General features: G+C 35.3%; 1 protein-coding gene across 2 annotated transcripts in view; it reads left to right on the forward strand.

Annotated features, from left to right (window-relative positions):
• The first annotated feature begins 1576 nt into the window (after positions 1-1576).
• The window catches only part of LOC109053930 (actin filament-associated protein 1-like 2), a 39872-nt gene continuing 20830 nt past the window's right edge, over positions 1577-20618 (forward strand). Inside the window, exons 1-3 of one of the 2 annotated variants that reach the window (XM_042762693.1) lie at positions 1577-1829; positions 14486-14623; positions 15922-16055. In XM_042762693.1, coding sequence (XP_042618627.1) covers positions 1814-1829; positions 14486-14623; positions 15922-16055 — 288 coding nt within the window. In that variant the 5' untranslated portion in view covers positions 1577-1813. The remainder of the gene's footprint in view (positions 1830-14485; positions 14624-15921; positions 16056-20618) is intronic. The other variant, XM_042762694.1, reaches the window with a different exon arrangement.

Below are 20618 nucleotides of genomic sequence, written 5' to 3' on the forward strand. Positions count from 1 at the left end.
CGTTACTACATCCTAAAGCACTCGATTCACTCTTACACACCTAAAAGGGTGAATGTTTTCACAAGAAGAAAATATGCTCTTTTAACCCACATGTACATGCATCTGACATTTTGATTGTCATGTTTTAATTTTTGAAATTATTAAAAATTTATTCATTTTTCTCTACTTCATGAATAGTGGTTTTCTTCTTTACTTTTTTATGTGAAAGTGTGATGAATGGGAAAAAAATAAAATGGATTTATTAAAGTGAGTGTATTGTTATGATTTTATTATTATTAATTGCAGTGGTAGTGTTGTTTCATTATTTTGATTTGTTAGTGGTTCACTAATGATTTCAACAAATAATTTGAATGAATATTCAGTTCAATAAAGTTTATGATTTTAACAGCATTTTGTGTCTGCTTTTTACTGATTGAAAATGTGATTAAGTCGAAATTGAAGAAGTATTTAATTATTTATTAGCCCCTGGAGATGCAAAAGTAGAAAATTTTGAATTCTTTGCAAAAATTATTTAATGCAATTTTTTTTTCCCCAATGAATGCAGATGAACTGAATACAGTCTTAGAGAGTTACTTATAAAAAAAAAATCTATATCCTCTCTCTCTCTCTATCTCTCTCTAAATCTCCTCGCTCTCTCTCTCTCTCTCTCTCTCTCTCTATATATATATATATATATATGCTACGCTGTTGCTGAATTGCTGCTGCTGTTGGTTATTGTTGTATTTGTAGGTTATTGCTGCTGTTACAAGCAAGTACATGAACTTAAGCAGAATTGCTTAAGAAAAACTTAACAAATTGAAAAAAAGTGAAGGGGGTCTGAATACTTTCTGAATGCCCTGTGTGTATATATATATATATATATTGCTGCTACAAGCAAGTACAGGAATATATGTAATTATGGTATATGTATATATTTATATATAATGTGTGTGTATGTGTGTGTGTGATATATATATATATATATATATATATATTACTTTAAATATTGCTATACTCCCAAAGAGTATATTAATTGCATTACTTAGTTACTTTTTATGGAAAGTAATGCATTTTGTTACTTTTGTGTTACTTTTTGTCACCTGAGCTGGGCTTGCTTATTTATTTTTAATAACAAAAAATCAGAAAGTTACATTTTTTGGCACCTGTAAATACCCTTTCACACCAAAAGTGAAATTAATAAGACTCTGCCTGAAGGAAGTGCCTCACTCCCAATTTCTCTCAACACAGGGACAGGAGAGGTGTCAGTGAATAAATGGGAAAACAAAGTAACTCATATTTTCTTGTAAATTTAAAAGCGTTACTTTATTGGTTACTTGGAAAAGTAATCTCATTACATAACTCGCGTTACTTGTAATGCGTTACCCCTTATACTGCTGAAATATATAAATGTTCCTCCAACTTACTGTATATTTTTCCATCACTGTGTCACCAGGGTCTATGTATTCTTACGGTTAACATGTAGTGCCTCACCCAGATAAATCACTGCGAGCTCCTCCTATACACGCAGGTTTTGTGTGTGTTGTAATCTCTGTTGTCCGCGGGGTGGCAATGTGGAGCTGCTGTACAGAAGCGCATCTGGAGGCGGAGAGTCCAGTGATACAGAGAGATGTGGAGGGGATATTGACAATGTAGCTTATTTGGACAGTTTCGCTGTTATTTTCGTTTGTCTGTCGCCCGACCCCCAACTCTCATATAACTTCGAATTTAACAGAACGCCACTTTAAAATCGTTTTCACATCCAGGAACAGACTCAGCGATGAACTCTGGAAGCGGACGAGAACAGCTCACTTGGACGCTTTGAGCATTTCCAGCGATGGACAAGCAGAAAGGTATTTCAGTTTTCACATCAGTATGTAATCTTTAGGAGAGTCTGGGTACAGTGCTCCAGTTTCAGCTTAATATGGGCCACATTAGATGGTCTTCATATCATCTACACAGACATTTTCCTTAAGAAACAACTTTTTTTTTTTTTTTTAACTCGTGAGGTAGTTGGTTTGAATCTCAGAAGGGTCTTTTTGAGCCACTGAGCAAGATACTCCATCCCAAGTTGCTGACTGTCTCTGAGAGTCACTTGTATAAAACCACCAGTTAGTAGCCTAATCACTAACTGGGCTAGTAATCACATTGAATAGTTTTATACCAGTTATCACTAACTGGGCTAGTAATCACATTGAATAGTTGTCTTTTATGTCAAAGTTGACTGCTAATGACTGGGATCTCCCACTGGGATCACACCTCAACTTCTGCTAACTAGCATACATCACCTCTTCTAAAATACATCACCCTTGTAAAGAGCAACCGTTTCTAAAAACACCTTGTTCATAAGTCAAATAGACAGAAAGGTGTTGAATATTTCAGTGCTGAATTCTCGTAATTGCACTTGTTGTTGTAGTCGTGTAGATTTGGTCATTGTTCTGGAATGTCAGTAATAGTCCTCCAGTTTCTCCATCAGACCAGCTCTCAGGAGAAGCGCGAGTGTCTCGGTTTGTTTAAGTGAAGGTCAGAGAGCAGTGCTAATTTCACCAGCGGCGGTGCAGTGTGAGGTCTGACAGGAGTAAAGGAGCTGCTCCACCGCCTCCCAAACTCCTTTCTGTTTCTGAAAAACTAAAACCATGCTGAGAAACAAAACTGACATCACTGATAATATGACTGTTCAGCTTCTATGCACTTATTTTTTGACATTTTCCATAATCGCAATCAGAGTTGGAAGATATATTCAAAATTTGCTAAATATTCAAAATGATTGTGTTTGCTGATATAAAATTAAACAACACAGTTAAGTTTGAATCATTACAATTAATCAGGTTTTTTGATATTTTTTGTTTATTAATTTAAAAGAAACAACTGTTGACAGTTGGATGTTTGCATGTCCGGTAATGGATGGCTAGGGTTAGAGATATGACAGGAAGAAAGGGCAATCTGTTGCAAGCAGATTCAAACCTTCATTTTTCACTTGAGCACCAAGGCTCAGAAAGTTAGAGTATTTCTGAAGACTCTCTGTTGTTCTTTAACTAAGAATCAGAAGAAAAGAGACTATATCGTAACATATCCGGCTGCAGTGTTCTTCCTCAAGCTGCATGCCATTAGTTAAAGAGCAAAAAGTTATATTAAGTTAAATTAATATTTGTGTAACATTAGAAAGTGCATATAAATGAACAGTGACTATCTATGGGAGTGAAGACAATGGAGGTCACGTGATCTGTTAATTACTGTATAGTCTAAGGTCTGCAAGATGAAGTGAGGATGTTTTTTTATGTGTTTTTTTTTTTTTTATGTGTATATATGTTGATATTTGAGGTTTGAATTGAAAGAAAAAAAGTTGCAATTAGGGGATATAAAGTCACAACCGCTCTGTTGTGTTTTTACTTTTTTGTTTCAATAAAAATATACACTACAGTTCAAAAGTTTGGGGTAGGTAAGATTTTTTTTATGCTTTTGGAAAAAATCTCTTATGTTCACCAATGCTGCATTTATACATACTGTCAGTGTTTTTATATATTTTTTATTCAGTATTAAATCTAGGGTAGTACAATTTATATATATATATATATAATATATTAAAGAAAAAGAAAACAAACAGGGTAAAAGCTGTAATATTGTGAAAAATAACCTTTTTTTCTTACTGTAATTATTCAACATTTAAAAATGTATGCGTTATCACCTTTAATGACTAAGCTGAATTTTCAGCAGCTATTAAAGAAAAGAAAACACTTTTGAACAGTAGTGAATGTAGGTAAATGTTGTTTGTTGTTATTTTGGTGCATAAAAACTAATTAACTTTTTTCTCGTAATTTAATGAGTTTATTCTCAACATTTAATTAAATTTTTTTTTTGGTGAAACACAATTACTTTATTCTCGAAATTTAATTATTTAATTCTCAACATTTTATTTCGACATTTTCCTTGAAATTTAATGAGTTTAATCTCGCATTATAATGACATTAATCTCGAGATGGTTTTATTTTTTTTACTATTGCTTGGCCCTAATCCTCTTCCGTAGGAATCTGTGTGGAAAATATGCACTGTTCTGTAACTGAACTGACACTGATTTGAGGCCTGTGTCTCTGATTGTTTGGTTATCGTGTGGTTACACCCCATAGTACAGTTTAAACATATTTAGATGCGAGTGTATGTCTGTGTTTTTTCTGTTTACTCATTTTCTAAACACAGTGCCACTTGAAAGGCTTTGGTGGCCAACATGTTGCAGGCACAGGATATGGTGATAATGTGAGGACAGTGCTTCTTAAATCAAACTCTCAGCATCTCTGGGTTATTCAATTAGACTCTGCAGTACCCTTCATTTTCTTTGGTCAAGTCAAGTGCAGATTTTGTATTTTCAGTATAATGCATCATATTCAGAGGTGATTGGGATGGAATTGGTGAAACAAGCTACTGCAAAAGGTCACAAACTTTTTGCTCCTCATGTGCCTTCCATGCCCATATTTGGTCCTTCTTGTCGCCATTGTGTTGCTTGATTTAATTCCAGGTGTTTCCTCTGTTATTCCATTGATCCCAGGTGTGTCTAGTCTGTAGTCCCATTTGTCTGTGTATTTAAAGAGTGTTCAGTTTCCAATTCCTTGGTCCGGTATTGTTTGTCTACTCCTTGTGCTACGTGTGATTCCCCGTGATGGGAATAAATTCCTTGTTGATGTACTCCTGGTCTCCTCATTCCATCTCCTTCACGGTACAGTAGCAGCAAACGTGACAGTGTGTGTATATATAATATTTAGCTTGTATTACAAACCAGTACTCAACACTTTTTTTAATGGATGGCTATGGTGAGAGATATGACAGGAAGAAATGGGAACCTGTTGCAAGCAGATTCAAACCCGTGTTTTCCACTTGAGCACCAAGGCCCAGAAAGTCAGAGTATATCTGAAGACTCTCTGTCTTAAAGAAAATCAGAAGAAAACCAGACTGAGAATATATCATAACATATTTGGCTGCAGTGTTCTTCCTCAAGATGCATGCCATTTTGTTTATTAACTGCTAGAGCGCAAAAAGTTAAATTAATATTTGCAAAACATTAGAAAGAACATAGTAATGTCTCCCTTGATTCTGGCAGTCTAGTGTGTCTGTGTTGTGATTGCTTTTGATCGTGCTTAGAACTAGTGTATTCCCATGAACCTCTCTTTGAGATTTTAATTCATTTTTCCTTTTCAGAGAGAGTTTCTATTGTGTCAGACAAAAGGGTCAGCTGTCAACAAGGGGTCAAATCAGTTGACCAGAGGTTATATACAGTTTTGAAGCATTTTGGGCAGTAACGCAAAATGACTCTCTGTGTCCCCACCAACACAAAAACACAGAGTGGGTGTTCGAGGCATTTCCGAAATGTTGGCGACGCCCATGTGCCTCAGGGCATTAGTTTTGCTAATGAATCAAATGCAGAGGGTGGTCTCGCCCCCTCACAGAACGTGACATCTCTACAATGAGCCTGAAGTGCTTGTCATGTTTTCATGAATATGAATGGAGCTACTGTTGTGTGAGAACATAAGATGAAAGGCTGATATTTTACATCGAGTAGTAAAAAAAGTAAATTGTTTGTAGTTTATGCATGCAAAACATTTTTGTTAGTATAAAGATGCAGAAGGTCCACATGTGAGTTTATGCTGATGAATTAATATAAAGAGATTTAAAAGCAAATGCTCTCAAATGATGAAACTATTTTTCTTTACCGTTCAGTCATGGAGAGGGAAGGTTAAATATAGAGATAATGAAATTACAGAGTACAACTTGTACAAAGTGTATAGCAATTTTCCTCGTCAAACAGTTTATGGATGGTTTATGTGAAATGGGTACAAAATGTTCAGTATCGCTTTCTATGTAAAATATCACTTTGACTTTTTAGTGTTCACAGACAGAAAAAAATAATCCTTGTCTTAAGGTTGTGAAAACCTACTGGAAAAAAAATCTGTTGACAATTATGCATTTTAATTAGTATATATTTTTTATTATTTTTAAATGTATAATTCTTTTGTTTTGTTTTTTATTAGTTTGTAAAGTTATGTTTTTAAACAAGTTCTTTTGAACTTTCTATTTATCTATCCAGAATTTTTTTTTCATCTATATAGGACCTGTGCTGGCAAAATGAGCCACAATGAGCAAATTTTCAAAAATGAGTTATTTTTATTTCACAATCTCCAATTTCACAGATGCGTCAATCAGCGCAATCGTTTTGTTTACATCAGCATGTGTTTGAGCATCACATCACTGGTTCAGGCTCGTGCCATCAAGAATTCGGTATGAATAGTCACAAAGCTGGAATGCTGCTCTTTACAACCGACCCAGGTGGAGCCGATGAGGAGGACTGAGGACAGCACAGAAACCAACATAAAACAGAGCACTCATAATGGCAGTCTGGGGAGGTGGTGGGAGAGGGAGGCTGGGAGGCTTTAACAAGACTGAAGAAGACGAAATACATACTGGCAAGATCAAGAGACACAGTGAATTCACCTCCACACTCACCAAAACTGTCCAATAATCTAGCTGGTACTCTCTCAGACACGGCAGAGGTCAACCGTTTGATGGCAAACAAAAGAGCATGGCTTCAAGCAAGAAGTCACATTTTTATCTGCCATCGTCTGTTTGCACGTATAGCATGACATATAATTAACTGCACTTGAAGCTTTCGTAAAATTAAAACTGAAACACCCAAAACTGTATAGTACCGAAGATGAACTGTATGTTGATATGGAGGGAACGTTGGATGGCATTATGTGGGAACGTAATGATGTTTGCCATTAATCGATCTATGTATTAAAACATGTAAAACGGAAACATGAAAGGAATATTCTAAACAACTCATGTAAACACCTTAATCATTATATTCTCTTATTCAGAATAATGTAAATAATTAGATTACTGATGTCCATGTAAACATACCCACTGATTGGTAACTAATCAGATGGATCTGTAGAATATATAGAGAGAGTTCGAGAGTTTGACTCCTAACCCTAGGGTTGTGGGTTCAAGTCTTGGGCCGGCAATACCACGACTGAGGTGCCCTTGAGCAAGGCACCGAACGCCCAAACTGCTCCCCGGGCACCGCAGCATAAATGGCTGCCCACTGCTCTGGGTGTGTGTTCACTTGCTGTGTGTGTGAACTTTGGATGGGTTAAATGCAGAGCACGAATTCTGAGTATGGGTCACCATACTTGGCTGTATGTCACGTCACTTTCACTTTCACTATATATTCCACATAAAGTTTTAGGGAAAAAAATAGTTTTTTCCATGTCTTTACATTGTTTAGTGCATTAAAAATTATGTAAAAAAAAATGTAAAGATATTTCATTCATAACTTATGCTATATCCTTGGTAGGTCATCGGGACTCAATTTCTTTAGAAAAATAAAGAGACATGAATTAACATGCGTAGGCAAAAACAACTGAATTTTTAAATCACCAATACATTTTCAGTTTTCAATATTTTTTTTTTTTTACCAAACTTTATATAAAGATGATTCTCAACTTGGTTATAACAGAATGATTCACTATACCATTTTTCTTTCTGCAAAATGTGTGTAAAATGACCATAAACGGGTTTTCTCATTATATACAATTTATCTATAAACAAAATCTAACTTGGATATTAATGTGTTTTTGGGGCAACATGTAATGAAAAAAGAAGTGTAATAATGGGAGTCATAATTTACAAGATTTTTATAATAATATATAATATTTATTTGATTATTGGAATATTGTTTTTTAATTTTTTCGATTTTTTTTTGTTATGAATATAAGTATTAGTAATGATTTTGGTTTTGGTGTCGTTGTATTAGTATGTGTATGTGTTTGATGTCCTGTTTCGTAATATGTTGATTTATGACACATAGTTTAAAAATTAGACAGATTTAAATGATAATTACAAAATATGATCATATTTCCATAAGAGTGTCACTAAATTACAAGCCTGATTCCAAAAAAGTTGGGACACTGTACAAATTGTGAATAAAAACAGAATGCAATGATGGTGGAAGTTTCAAATTTCAATATTTTAATCAGGATACAACACAGATGACATATCAAATGTTTAAACTGAGAAAATGTATCATTTTAAGAGAAAAAATAAGTTGATTTTAAATTTCATGGCATCAACACATCTCAAAAAAGTTGGGACAAGGCCATGTTTACCACTGTGTGGCATCCCCTCTTCTTTTTATAACAGTCTGCAAATGGACTGAGGAGACAAGTTGCTCAAGTTTAGGAATAGGAATGTTGTCCCATTCTTGTCTAATACAGGCTTCTAGTTGCTCAACTGTCTTAGGTATTCTTTGTCGCATCTTCCTCTTTATGATGCACCAAATGTTTTCTATGGGTGAAAGATCTGGACTGCAGGCTGGCCATTTCAGTACCCCGATCCTTCTTCTACGCAGCCATGATGTTGTAATTGATGCAGTATATGGTCTTGCATTGTCATGCTGGAAAATGCAAGGTCTTCCCTGAAAGAGACGACGTCTGGATGGGAGCATATGTTGTTCTGGAACTTGGATATACCTTTCAGCATTGATGGTGCCTGTCCAGATGTGTAAGCTGCCCATGCCACACGCACTCATGCAACCCCATACCATCAGAGATGCAGGCTTCTGAACTGAGCGCTGATAACAACTTGGGTTGTCCTTGTCCTCTTTAGTCCGGATGACATGGCGTCCCAGTTTTCCCAAAAGAACTTCAAATTTTGATTCGTCTGACCACAGAACAGTTTTCCACTTTGCCACAGTCCATTTTAAATGAGCCTTGGCCCAGAGAAAACACCTGCGCTTCTGGATCATGTTTAGATATGGCTTCTTTTTTGACCTGTAGAGATTTATCCGGCAACGGCGAATGGCACGGTGGATTGTGTTCACTGACAATGTTTTCTGGAAGTATTTCTGAGCCCATGTTGTGATTTCCATTACAGTAGCATTCCTGTATGTGATGCAGTGCCGTCTAAGGGCCCGAAGATCACGGGCATCCAGTATGGTTTTCCTGCCTTAACCCTTACGCACAGAGATTGTTCCAGATTCTCTGAATCTTTTGATGATATTATGCACTGTAGATGATGATAACTTCAAACTCTTTGCAATTTTTCTCTGAGAAACTCCTTTCTGATATTGCTCCACTATTTTTTCGCCGCAACATTGGGGGAATTGGTGATCCTCTGCCCATCTTGACTTCTGAGAGACACTGCCACTCTGAGAGGCTTTTTTTATACCCGATCATGTTGCCAATTGACCTAATAAGTTGAATATTGGTCCTCCAGCTGTTCCTTATATGTACATTTAACTTTTCCGGCCTCTTATTGCTACCTGTCCCAACTTTTTTGGAATGTGTAGCTCTCATGAAATCCAAAATGAGCCAATATTTGGCATGACATTTCAAAATGTCTCACTTTCAACATTTGATATGTTATCTATATTTTATTGTGAATAAAATACAAGTTTATGAGATTTGTAAATTATTCCATTCCTTTTTTACTCACAATTTGTACAGTGTCCCAACTGGAATCGGGTTTGTAATTTCAGACATTTTTGATGACCAAGGAGAGGGAGGGGTCATGGTGAAACATCCAATCATTTGATACTCTGTACAGGACATCCAGACTTAAAACTGTGGCATGTACAGTCTCAGAGAAATTCACAAAAATATAATGTCCTCATATGAGGAAGCAGGGTCTTAAGATGTTAATACAGTTTATTATCCAGTATTAGTGTCTGAGATGTCAGGGCTCTATCAGTAATTAGAATTGAATGTACAGCGAGACATACCATCAAGTCAAGGTTTTCCTCTTCAGGTTGTGTACATTAATAGCAAGGTACAGTAGTTTGCTCCAAAGAAAATAAAGGTACACTTTTAAAAATAGGTTCCAAAAGGTGGGGTTCTGCTGTGATGCCATAGAAGAACCACTTTTGGTTCCTTAAAGAACTTAAAGAAAAAAAAAGGAAAAAAAAACCCTCCATAGATGTCAAAAGTTCTTCATGGAAGCATTGATGCCAATAAAGAACCTTTATTTTTAAAAAGTGTAGAAGAAAAGACTTCAGAAACCAGAACCTGGAAGTGATAAAGGATTCAGGTCTGTGTGTGTTTGATTTCGAAGGAAGACAGTAGCTGGATTTTTTTGCCTTTGAAACGTCGTTATGACAATGCTCAATATTTATCCTCCACACATTTTACATTTCCTGCACCAAGAGAGAATGGGTGGAGTGACTTCTTAGCAGACAGTTGTTATTGGCTCAAGTCTATGAGAAACAGTGGAGCGTCAAAGGAATCAAATGTGAAAATATCATATTAACACCTTAAATTTTTTTATTAATTTTTTTTATTCTCACAAACGCAAATGAAGACTGTCATTGATCATCTGCTCAAAAATGGAAAATGGTCTAAAGTTGCCAATACAGTGTAGCAGTGAGAAATTTGCCACAGTGAGAGTTTGGAGAAGAAAAGAGGGTAGTGTGAAGACTGAGACCTTGAGAATGAGAATCTGAAGGGCAGAGAGCCTCCGTCACAGTCAGCCATTGACATCTGGCTGGAGCTCTGTTTGCTTAATGACTTTACTGTTAGCACTCCATCTCCAGCTCTGTCATGTCTGAAGGTCAGTGTGTTCGATAAATGAAAACAGAAATCTGTTTTTTACAGGAAGCTTTCTGGAATAGCTGCTACTGTATGTGATATTTGCCATCTCCTTTACAACCCCTGACGAAAAACAGCTTTTTAGCATTTTGTGTATACTGTTGAGCTGTACTTTCACACACATCTTTTATTTGCATTCATTTGTTGTTTATGTTACTTTGTGTTTGCAAAATCCAAAGTTACTGGATAATATACACTCTGCTGTATTGTAAATTCAGTAGCAGGGCTAAAAAGTTAAAATGTTTGATTTTGCTTGATGGCAAGATGGTCTTTTTTGTTGTTGGATTTATTCATTTATTCAAATAAATAAATAAATATATGTAAAAAGTTAAATAAATAAAATAAAATAAATAAAACATTTCTATCTTTCTATCTACATTTCTTATTAATAATTAATAATATATATATATTTTTTAAATTATTTTGATGGCATAAAAATGTCATGGAAAAAACTCAAATATTTATTTTAAAGGTTATAGATTATTATTATTATTTGTTTTTTTGCATTATCTATAAAAAATATTTTAAAATTGCATAATATTTCATAAATAACAATATGTCAAAACCTTTTGTACACCAACACAGTCAAAAAGTCTCTTACAATTTGTAAAATATGGAGTGACTACCCAAAACATTTTATATTTCTGAATTAATAATTCAGAAATTTATTTTAAAACACAGTTCCTTACATTTAAAATCGTTTTTTTAAATAAATAAAAATTAAGATGAATAAGGAAAATGTCATTATTTTTAACATGATGGTCATACCACTTGACATTTCATGGCAAATCTTGTCAAGTCAAAAATATTTTTACTTTATCTTGCAAATTTGTCTTTGACTCATCGATAGAATGACCATCATGTACAAAGTTTTCCCTCAAAATCTACCCAATAACAGCAAAAAGTCAACAGATTATATGTGGGCCTGCATATCTGTTAGCAATATATCAGTGATTCTTACAGATATCTATAAGATACATCTATAAGATATATCTCTATTTTTCTTGATCTGAGAAAGTTACAGTACATGTGTTGTGGTGGGATTTACTGCATTTTTATGGCTCTTTTTACATTCAGTTCTTGAAATGTTTGTTTGAGCAGCGCTGCTGAGGCATTGTACTCACCCATGACCCCGTATAAACCCATGGGAATTCAGATGTTTACTCCCAGGAGATGAAGCCACAGCCGGAGCCCTAAACCACCACTGCACCCTTCAGACATGGGACTGAGTTCAGAATAGACACAACTGAGATGCTCAGCTCTGGTACCCTATTTGGGAAAACAGACAGTGTGAACCGAGAGCATTGGTTTGCACAGAGCAGAAGTTCAGTTTCTGTTCAAGCTCAGAAGTTTATAAATGTATCACTGTGCATTTGTGTTTTATTTGACCAACCTTGCTCTGGATGATAACAATAGGCCTCATGTACTAGGTGCAAATAATTATTAGTGAGTTACTTATTTAAACTTAATTTTTTGTAGTCAAAGCTGCTGATTTTCTATTGACTGCAGGTTTCAGTAAGATTTGATTATAAAGAAAAGTCAAAGAGACACATCCTTTGAAACTGCACCACTTGAATCCTGTGATCCTTTCGCTGGCAAATGATAAAAGCTCGGCCTCAGATAAAGAGCCACGTTTGAACTTTTCTTCTGTCTCCACGATTTCCTCCAACTTGCTGTACTGTTAGCCGATAACATTATCTGATTATTTTGCTATCTGCAAATTACTAGTCAATTAGCCTGCTGTAGTATCCTACCGCTAGCATGCTTTCTCAGCGACCTTTGCTACAAAAGGATTATCTGATTATCTTGAAGAAGTAATCGCTAATGTGATTTTTAAAATGAGTGAGTTTTCAATATTTAGTGATCAGACTTTTTCGTTGATGTAAATTTAACATTTGCTGATTAAACATTTAGTTATTATGTTTTATGTTAAATTATATTTGCTGTTTATACATTTAGTACGCTAACATGTGCTGTAGATTCCTCAGCGCTAACAGATAAGGACTGAAAACAATTTTTAAATGAGTTGTGAAATAACAGTACCCGTGTGTTTCAGAAGCATCATGCAGGTCTTTATGTGGTTCCCTACAGAGATCTTTTCAAAGGTCCATTCAGCTCTATCACAACAGCTGGCCTGTGTAAAGGTCACCAAAGAGAGATTGTACTGACATATAATGACAGACTAGTAATGTCTGACATTATGATTTAACCATCAAGTGTTAAGAACTGAATGTAATGTTTTCAGACCACTTACAGTAATTGCATGTTAACTGCAATTACATAAAAATGTATTATAGTTTTAATTTATAGTAAATGCAGTTAGTTGAACATAAGAGTGATTTTTGGACCAACTTAATTAAGACTTAAGTACATCTTTATATGTAATTTCAAAATTACATTTGTTGTCTTTGGAATATGGTTAAAGTGTACTGCTGAATGTACTGACAAGCATTTATTATAACTAAAATACACTTTAATGTCATTTCTTTTGAAGCTTTTTTTGTTGTGTTTAAATATTTTGTTTTTAGAATTACACATTTTTAATGAGAAAGTGGCCATTTGAAATAGATTCATTTTAAATGTAATATTGAAATACAATCTACAGTTATAATTAAGTACTTTACATGTGCTTTAGTATGTTATTAGTCAACACATCAAAATGTACTTCATTAATGCATGACAAAAGATAATTAAAACGTAATGATGTACTTTAAAGTAAAACATTTAATTTGACACTATAAGTGTACTTTTTAAAAGTGTACTGATTATGTGAGAGAAAGAGTGAGAGAGGACTGAGAGCAGCACAAAGGCCCACTGATGTGTGTGTGTGTAATATACACAGTGTGTGGAGTCTCTGTGTGTTTACTGTGGTAAGGGCTCGAACAGTGGCCTGGTTGTCTGTAGCCAACATAATAAGGGCAAGACAGAGCGCAGGCCTCACTTTAAACCATTATAAAACAGGTAGAGGCCTCTTTCCTCCTCAAATCACCAAATATCACAGCAGGATCGAAAATCTGTAGGCACTGGTTACAATTCCAGCCATTCTGGATGATAGAAATGCATTTGATTCAATATTAAAATGACTCTTGAAGCTTCAGCGTGTGTGTTAGAGGCACACGTGTTGATGTTTGTGTGGATACGAGTCTAATGTGATGAATGGCTTCGGCAGCAGCAATGCACTCTAACCTTGTTATAAAGTCACTTTAGTATAAATAATGCAAAGCAGCATGGAGCAGCACATGTATATAGCTGAGAGAGTAAATAAATCAGCAGTTTAGGAGTCCTCCGCTTCGGTCATAATATCAGCGTCTTGAAGGAATAATTGAAAATCTCACCTAATTCAATCAGCACCGCTGTTTACTTTTGTGGGTTAATAAATTGAACACAGACCGCGCCTGTAAACAGAGCTGTAGCTATTACAGGTTAGTCAGGCTGCATTCATAGTTTTTGACTGCATTCCTGTTCATTCATTTTGGATATAGATATATTTATAACTTCATAACATAGCTATTTCCCCTTCATGTGCATTTGGACATATTTGGATGTTTCTTCAACTACAGCACTTTTAGGGCAGGTTTCACCTTTCTGCTTTTTGTTAAATAAATTGAAATTGGTTTTGGAAACTTGTCATCATGCCTTCGTCTCTGAATTTCAAAAGTTGCAGGCAAAGACTATGAACAATTAAAATCCATCATGTGTTTATGATAAAAAATACTTACAATTTAAATAAATATTAAATAATTATAAACAGTGTCAATGAAGAGCTTGAGGGAAACTATGGGACGTGCAAAGAAAAGAAAGAAAAACCAAGGAGTATAGTATAAGTGTGAAAATGATTCATGTATATTGATACATAATGAATTTTTTCTGTGATTTTGCAGTGCTGGCTCGGCTGGTTTCAGACCTGCAGGCGTTCTTGCTGCTTCTGGACAGTGAAAATCTCAGTTATATCGCTCAGGCCCAGAAGAAATCCATCTCAGAGCTGCTAAATAAACTACAGGACAATAAGGACGCACCAGGTGACCACTTGAATATATGAAGTCAATTTGTAAATTGTATATGCAAATATGCACTACTGTTGAAAAGGTATGGGTTTGTGAGATTTTTTGATGTTTTTGAAGTTTGCTCACTATTTATTAGATAAAAAATCCAGTAAAAACTGTAATATTATGAAATATTATTACAATTTAAAATAACTGTTTTCTATTTTAATATATTGTAAAATGTAATTTATTTCTATGATGCAAAGCTGAATTTTCAGCATCATTATGCCAGTCTTCAGTGTCACATGGTCATTTAGAAATCATAAAAATATGCTGATTTGATGCTCAAGAAATATTTAATTTTAAATATTTAATATATAAGAAATTGTTTATTATCAATGTTGAAAACAGTGGCGCTGCTTAATATTTTTGTGGAAACTGTGAATAATTTTTTCAGGATTCTTTGATGAATAAAAAGTTCAAAAGAACAGTGTTTATTTGAAACAGGAATCTTCTTCAATGTCTATATGTGACCCTGGACCACAAAACCAGTCATATGGGTAAATTTTTCGAAATTAAGATTTGTACATCATCCGAAAGCTGAATAAATAAGCTTTCCATTGATTTTTTTGTTTTGTTAGGATCGGACAATATTTGGCTGAGATGCAACTATTGTTGGAAATGTGGAATCTAAATATTGAGAAAATCTCCTTTAAAGTTGTCCAAATCAAGTTCTTAGCAATACATATTACTAATCAAAAAATAAGTTTTTATATATTTACAGTAGGTCATTTACAAAATATCTTCATGGAACATGATCTTTACTTAATTTCCTAATGATTTTTGGCATAAAAAAAAAATCAATAATTCTGACCCATACAATGTATTTTTCGCTATTTCTACAAATATACTCCAGCGACTTAAGACTTTTGTGGTCCAGGGTCACACACACACACACACACACACACATGCTGCTGCCACACAGCTCCGACACAGTCATCATGTTTTATATGCTTTCTCATGTCTGAGATCCACCTGCAGCTGTAGAGACTGAGCTGAACTGAGAGCATTTACAGGGTAAAGAGAGTCAGTGCAGGGTCACAGAGAGGTTGAGAGGGTCAGATGTTCATTTCAGAGATAACTGCTCTCATATAACCCTTACATGTAAAAAGGTCATCTTTACCATCTTTACTGCTACATCTTTAAGACTTTTATACGTAAATGACCTCTGTTATGAAAGGCTTAACTCTTCATTCTGCAGTTTATAGCTTTTCTTTGGATTTTGAGTTTTTTTCTGTGTAAATAAATGATGATTGTATGTGTTTTATGTTTAGCAGAGGATGCGGAATACATGATTATGAACTGTCCCTCTGGAGGCCTCAGTGATCTCAGGGAAAGCACCACTGCTGAGGCTTATTCGACAGAGGACACTATTTCAGTCAGCTCTACTGACCTCCTGCAGCCCGGGGTGAGTCCAGCCCTCCTGCAGTAACCACATTATACATGATATAATAACACTTAATGAAAGATTTATTGACATGGTATGAGCTGAAATTTAATCTTACAGCTTTTTTTGGCTTGTCAAAGAAGAGAGATTTTTTCTTTGAAAAGCCCATTTTACATGCAAAGCAAATATTGATTTGGTGTGGACCCTGTTTACATAAGACACGTTCCTAGTCTTATCGTGCAGCATTCCTCTGTTCATAGTCAGTTTTCCAAAGAAAAAAATGTTTGTCTTTCTAATCTTCCAAAAGAATGTAATAACTGCTGCAGTCACATGACGTCACCAGCCCCTCCAACCACGTCACATAGCCCTCCCTATTTTACTCACTGAATATTTAGTTTTACTCAGTATTACATTCATGAAGTGGGCTTGGAATTATGTTTTATATTAAAATGTAAAAAATTTTCCTGTTATGTTTGTGTAATGGGCTTGGAATGTTATTTTTTTTGTTTCCTTTTTTACTTTCAGTGTTATTTTAATATTATTTATATACTATTACAGTATTTATTAATATTTGAATTAGGTTTTATTTTTACATTTCCAGTTTTCATTTTGGCTCAAAGGTTAGTAATTTTGTGCTTTTGTAATTTTTATTGTTTTTTTTTTTTTTTAAATATTTCTATTCAGCTTTCATTTATTTTTATTCCAGTCTTAGTAATTCTATTACATCAACTATTTAATTTTTATTTTAAGTTTTAGTAATTTTGTGCTTTTGTCATTTTTATTATTATTTTATATATATATATTTTCTATTTAGCTTTCATTTATTTATTTTTATTTCAGTTTAATGTAGTTTTAGAGTAACTCTGAAGTCTTGCTTGCAGGCAGGCCGGACCCGACTAGAGGCCTCGATAAATGAAAGTGTTACTGTTTGTCTGCAGAAGTGGTATTAGTAGTACAAGTCTTATGCTTGTGTCTTTTACCAGCCTATATTACAGTTAACAAATACTTTTCTCCTATACAGCTTTGCAAAACAACATTGTGGCGTATGCCAACATTGTGTGAATGAAAACCTGCTGCCATTCTCAGGCATTAAAGGTGGTTTTATGTGCATGTGGGTGTTTGAATCAAGGTGGAGAATTCCAGAAATGCATTATAATGTAATTCAGCCCGGTAACAGTGCAAACAACACTGTGTCTAGGTCTTAAAGGGGTCATATGACGTTGCTAAAAAAGAACATTATTTTGTGTGTTTGGTGCAATGCAATGTGTTTATGCGGTTTAAGGTTAAAAAACACATTATTTTCCATATAATGTACATTATTGTTGCTCCTCTATGTCCCGCCTTTCTGAAACGTGTCGATTTTTACAAAGCTCATCGTTCTGAAAAGCAAGGTGTGCTCTGATTGGCCAGCTATCCAGTTCATTGTGATTGGCTGAATTCCTTAAGCATGTGATGGAAATGTTACGCCCCTTAAAGGGTTACTCCATCCCAAATGGAGTACCCCCATGTCGTTCCAAACCCGTAAAAGCTTTGTTCGTCTTCGGAACACAATTTAAGATATTTTGGATGAAAACAGGGAGGCTTGTGACTGTCCCATAGATTGCCAAATAAATAACAGTGTCAAAGTCCAAGAAAGTACGAAATGCATCATCAGAATACTCCATCTGCCATCAGTGATTCAACCGTAACGTTATAAAGTGACGAGAATACTTTTTGTACACAAAGAAAACAAAAATAAAGACTTTATTCAACAATTCCTCTCCTCTGTGTCTCTCCAAATCAGTGTAGCACCATTTTGGCAAATCTGAGCAGTACGCAGATGGCGTACGCTCTTCTGTGTCAGCAGTGCTGCGCCGATGCGCTGTTTGCTTTCAAACCAAAGCGTAAATACACGTAAAAAACATATCCTTGTGGCGCAGCTGATACAGAAGATTGTACGCCGCTTGCATACTGCTCAGAATTTCCAAAATGTCGCTACAATGATTTGGAGACATAATTACTGATTATAATAACTTATACTGTCTTTTTACGCATTTCGTTGCGTTGTGCATCACGCTACATAAACATAAAACCATGTCTGCATTTGTGATCAGAGAAACGACAAACAAGCGCTACTCTACACTGCTCAAAACTCACGTTTGAATCATCAGTGGCATATTCTTTAAAAATGTAAACGTACTTACAGGCTGTGAGTTAGTATAAACTGATTGTATTTGACTTTTTGGTATTGAGTGACTTTTTATAAACAGACACCGGAATTGTAGGCTACTCTCCCAGGAAACAGTCCTCGTCCTCCGCAAAATGCGCTGCACACATCTGAATATTTGGGTTGAACTGTTCTGGAATGGTGTTGTAAATACAACTTAAACACTGATTTCTAGTCATGTCCTCTTTTGGAAGGCCAAACAAAGTAGTTTCGCTTTCACAATGAAACACACAGTGTCTCCACAACATGGCGCTGGCGGCAACAGAGAGAATCAAAGTTACGCCTTCTTTCTTTGTGTGAACATTTGGGCGACATTATGCAAATCTTCCCACACAGTGACGTAGACATGTAGGGGCGTGTTAGAACGAGCCATTTTAGGGGGGTGTGGTTGACTCTTAACTTTTATAAAGAATATCTCTTTGGATTTGAGACTTAAGTCTTTGCAACTTTACAGATCTTCTTTATGCACCAAGAGCTTGTAACACTCCAAGAGAAAGGAAAAATTTCAGTCGCATTATATGATCCTTTTAATGTATGAATGGGTTGTGTGATGACAACAAGATATCAAAAATAACATTCCAGTGGTTCCTTCTTGAGTGATTCATGGTGGAAAAAAACATGGAGAAAAAATTATAGCAGCATTTGTTTCAAGGACACAGTCCAAATTATGAGTGAAATGAAAGTGTTTTCATTTGTGTATGAGTAGGGAATTGTGTTATGTGCAAAGCATTTTGCTTTGTCAGAAAGATTGCACTAATATGTATTATTTTTAGCTAATCACTATTTTAGGGGTTTTATTTTGTAGTTCTGTTCACAGGGTCTAAAAAAGTGCCAAATGTGAATAAAAATGGGTTGTGGTGAGTAAATAAAATGCCAGTTTACCATTAACTTTATTAGGAATTGCAGCATAATACATGGTTTATAAAAGAAAGAAAACTGACTTTAGTTAATAAGTACTTGTGTTGCGACCAGTGTTGGGGGTAACGCATTACAAGTAACTCGAGTTACGTAATCAGATTACTTTTTTCAAGTAACTAGTAAAAAGTACGCATTACTTTTTTATTTACAAGGAAATATCCTGAGTTACGTTTTTTTCAAAAAAGTAACGCCAGTTTCTTTGTTTTTTGTCTTTTTTTTCCATTTATTGACTGACAAATGTCCCCTATTGGGAGAAATCAGAAGTACAGGAAGCGTTGTGTTTGTTGAACATGATGTAGTTCTAGACTAAATGTGAATGGTGTATTAAATTAATCCTACTCACACAAAAAATTTAGAGTTAGTATTCATCAAAATTAATTAAAACAGTGAAATGCAAACTTAGAATATGACACAAACCTCAATAATTAATGTTAAATAACACAAGGTGTATCTAAAATCCCATTTTAAATTAACTAGTGTCTTTGCTTGCTGACCTTTGATGATCCAGTTCAACCATACTAATGAGCAAAAATGACTTTAGATAAAACTAACAGTTGTGCTTACATTGCACATTGTTTTTTTAATTGCTGAAGAGTGTTGAAACCTTCTTCTCCTGTGTGCTATTGTACAGGAGACGTGAATTTACTTTTTTTTCCTTCAGCCTGAGGTTTATTCATCACACTTCTTGGTGTGAAAAGGCTTTAACATTTGCTATAAATAGAACTTCTTATATTAAAAACAATCAAGCCCCTGCTCATGTTTTTACCTTGTCAGATTTCAAAACGTAATGCATTACTTTCCATAAAAAGTAACTAAGTAACGTAATTAGTTACTTTTTTGGGGAGTAACGCAATATTGCAATGCATTACTTTTAAAAGTAACTTTCCCCAACACTGGTTGCGACCGTTCGAGATGTGCCGAGATGTGTGCTTTAGAGTACACTAGTGTTTGATGGTGTTGTAATGTATACTCTGAGCCACACTACAGTGTGTACTTGCGCTCTGATGTGTATTTTAAGAGACACTAGCTCTATGGCCATAATAACAGGGCAGATGGGCCGGCTGCACACTAGCGGTTACGAGGCCCAGAGTACAGGTTTGGAGCAGGGCTTGTGTTATGGCCACCTGATGAGTATCTCCCAGCTTCAGCACAGCCTCACTATGGTCTTGCACCCTCATCTCACCCAAGGGTTGAGCAGGGCACAGGGTCAGAGGTCAAATCCTGCCTCATAACCAAGGTTTTTCAAGTGGGCAACCACATATGAACAACAGGGACAGGAAGAACTGAAAGGGAAGAGCAGTGCTGGAGGAAGAAACAGAGCAGTTGTACGACCACATTAGTGAAATTTTGAAAAAATAGTGTAGCGATGTATAAAGCACCACTCGCACAAAGTCTCTTTCAAACTAAGCAGTTCTCTGTTGGTCAACAGCAAAATTGCAAGACCAACTTGAACCTGTTGC

This window comes from Cyprinus carpio, chromosome A8 (assembly GCF_018340385.1).
Source record: "Cyprinus carpio isolate SPL01 chromosome A8, ASM1834038v1, whole genome shotgun sequence".
Lineage (NCBI taxonomy): Eukaryota > Metazoa > Chordata > Actinopteri > Cypriniformes > Cyprinidae > Cyprinus > Cyprinus carpio.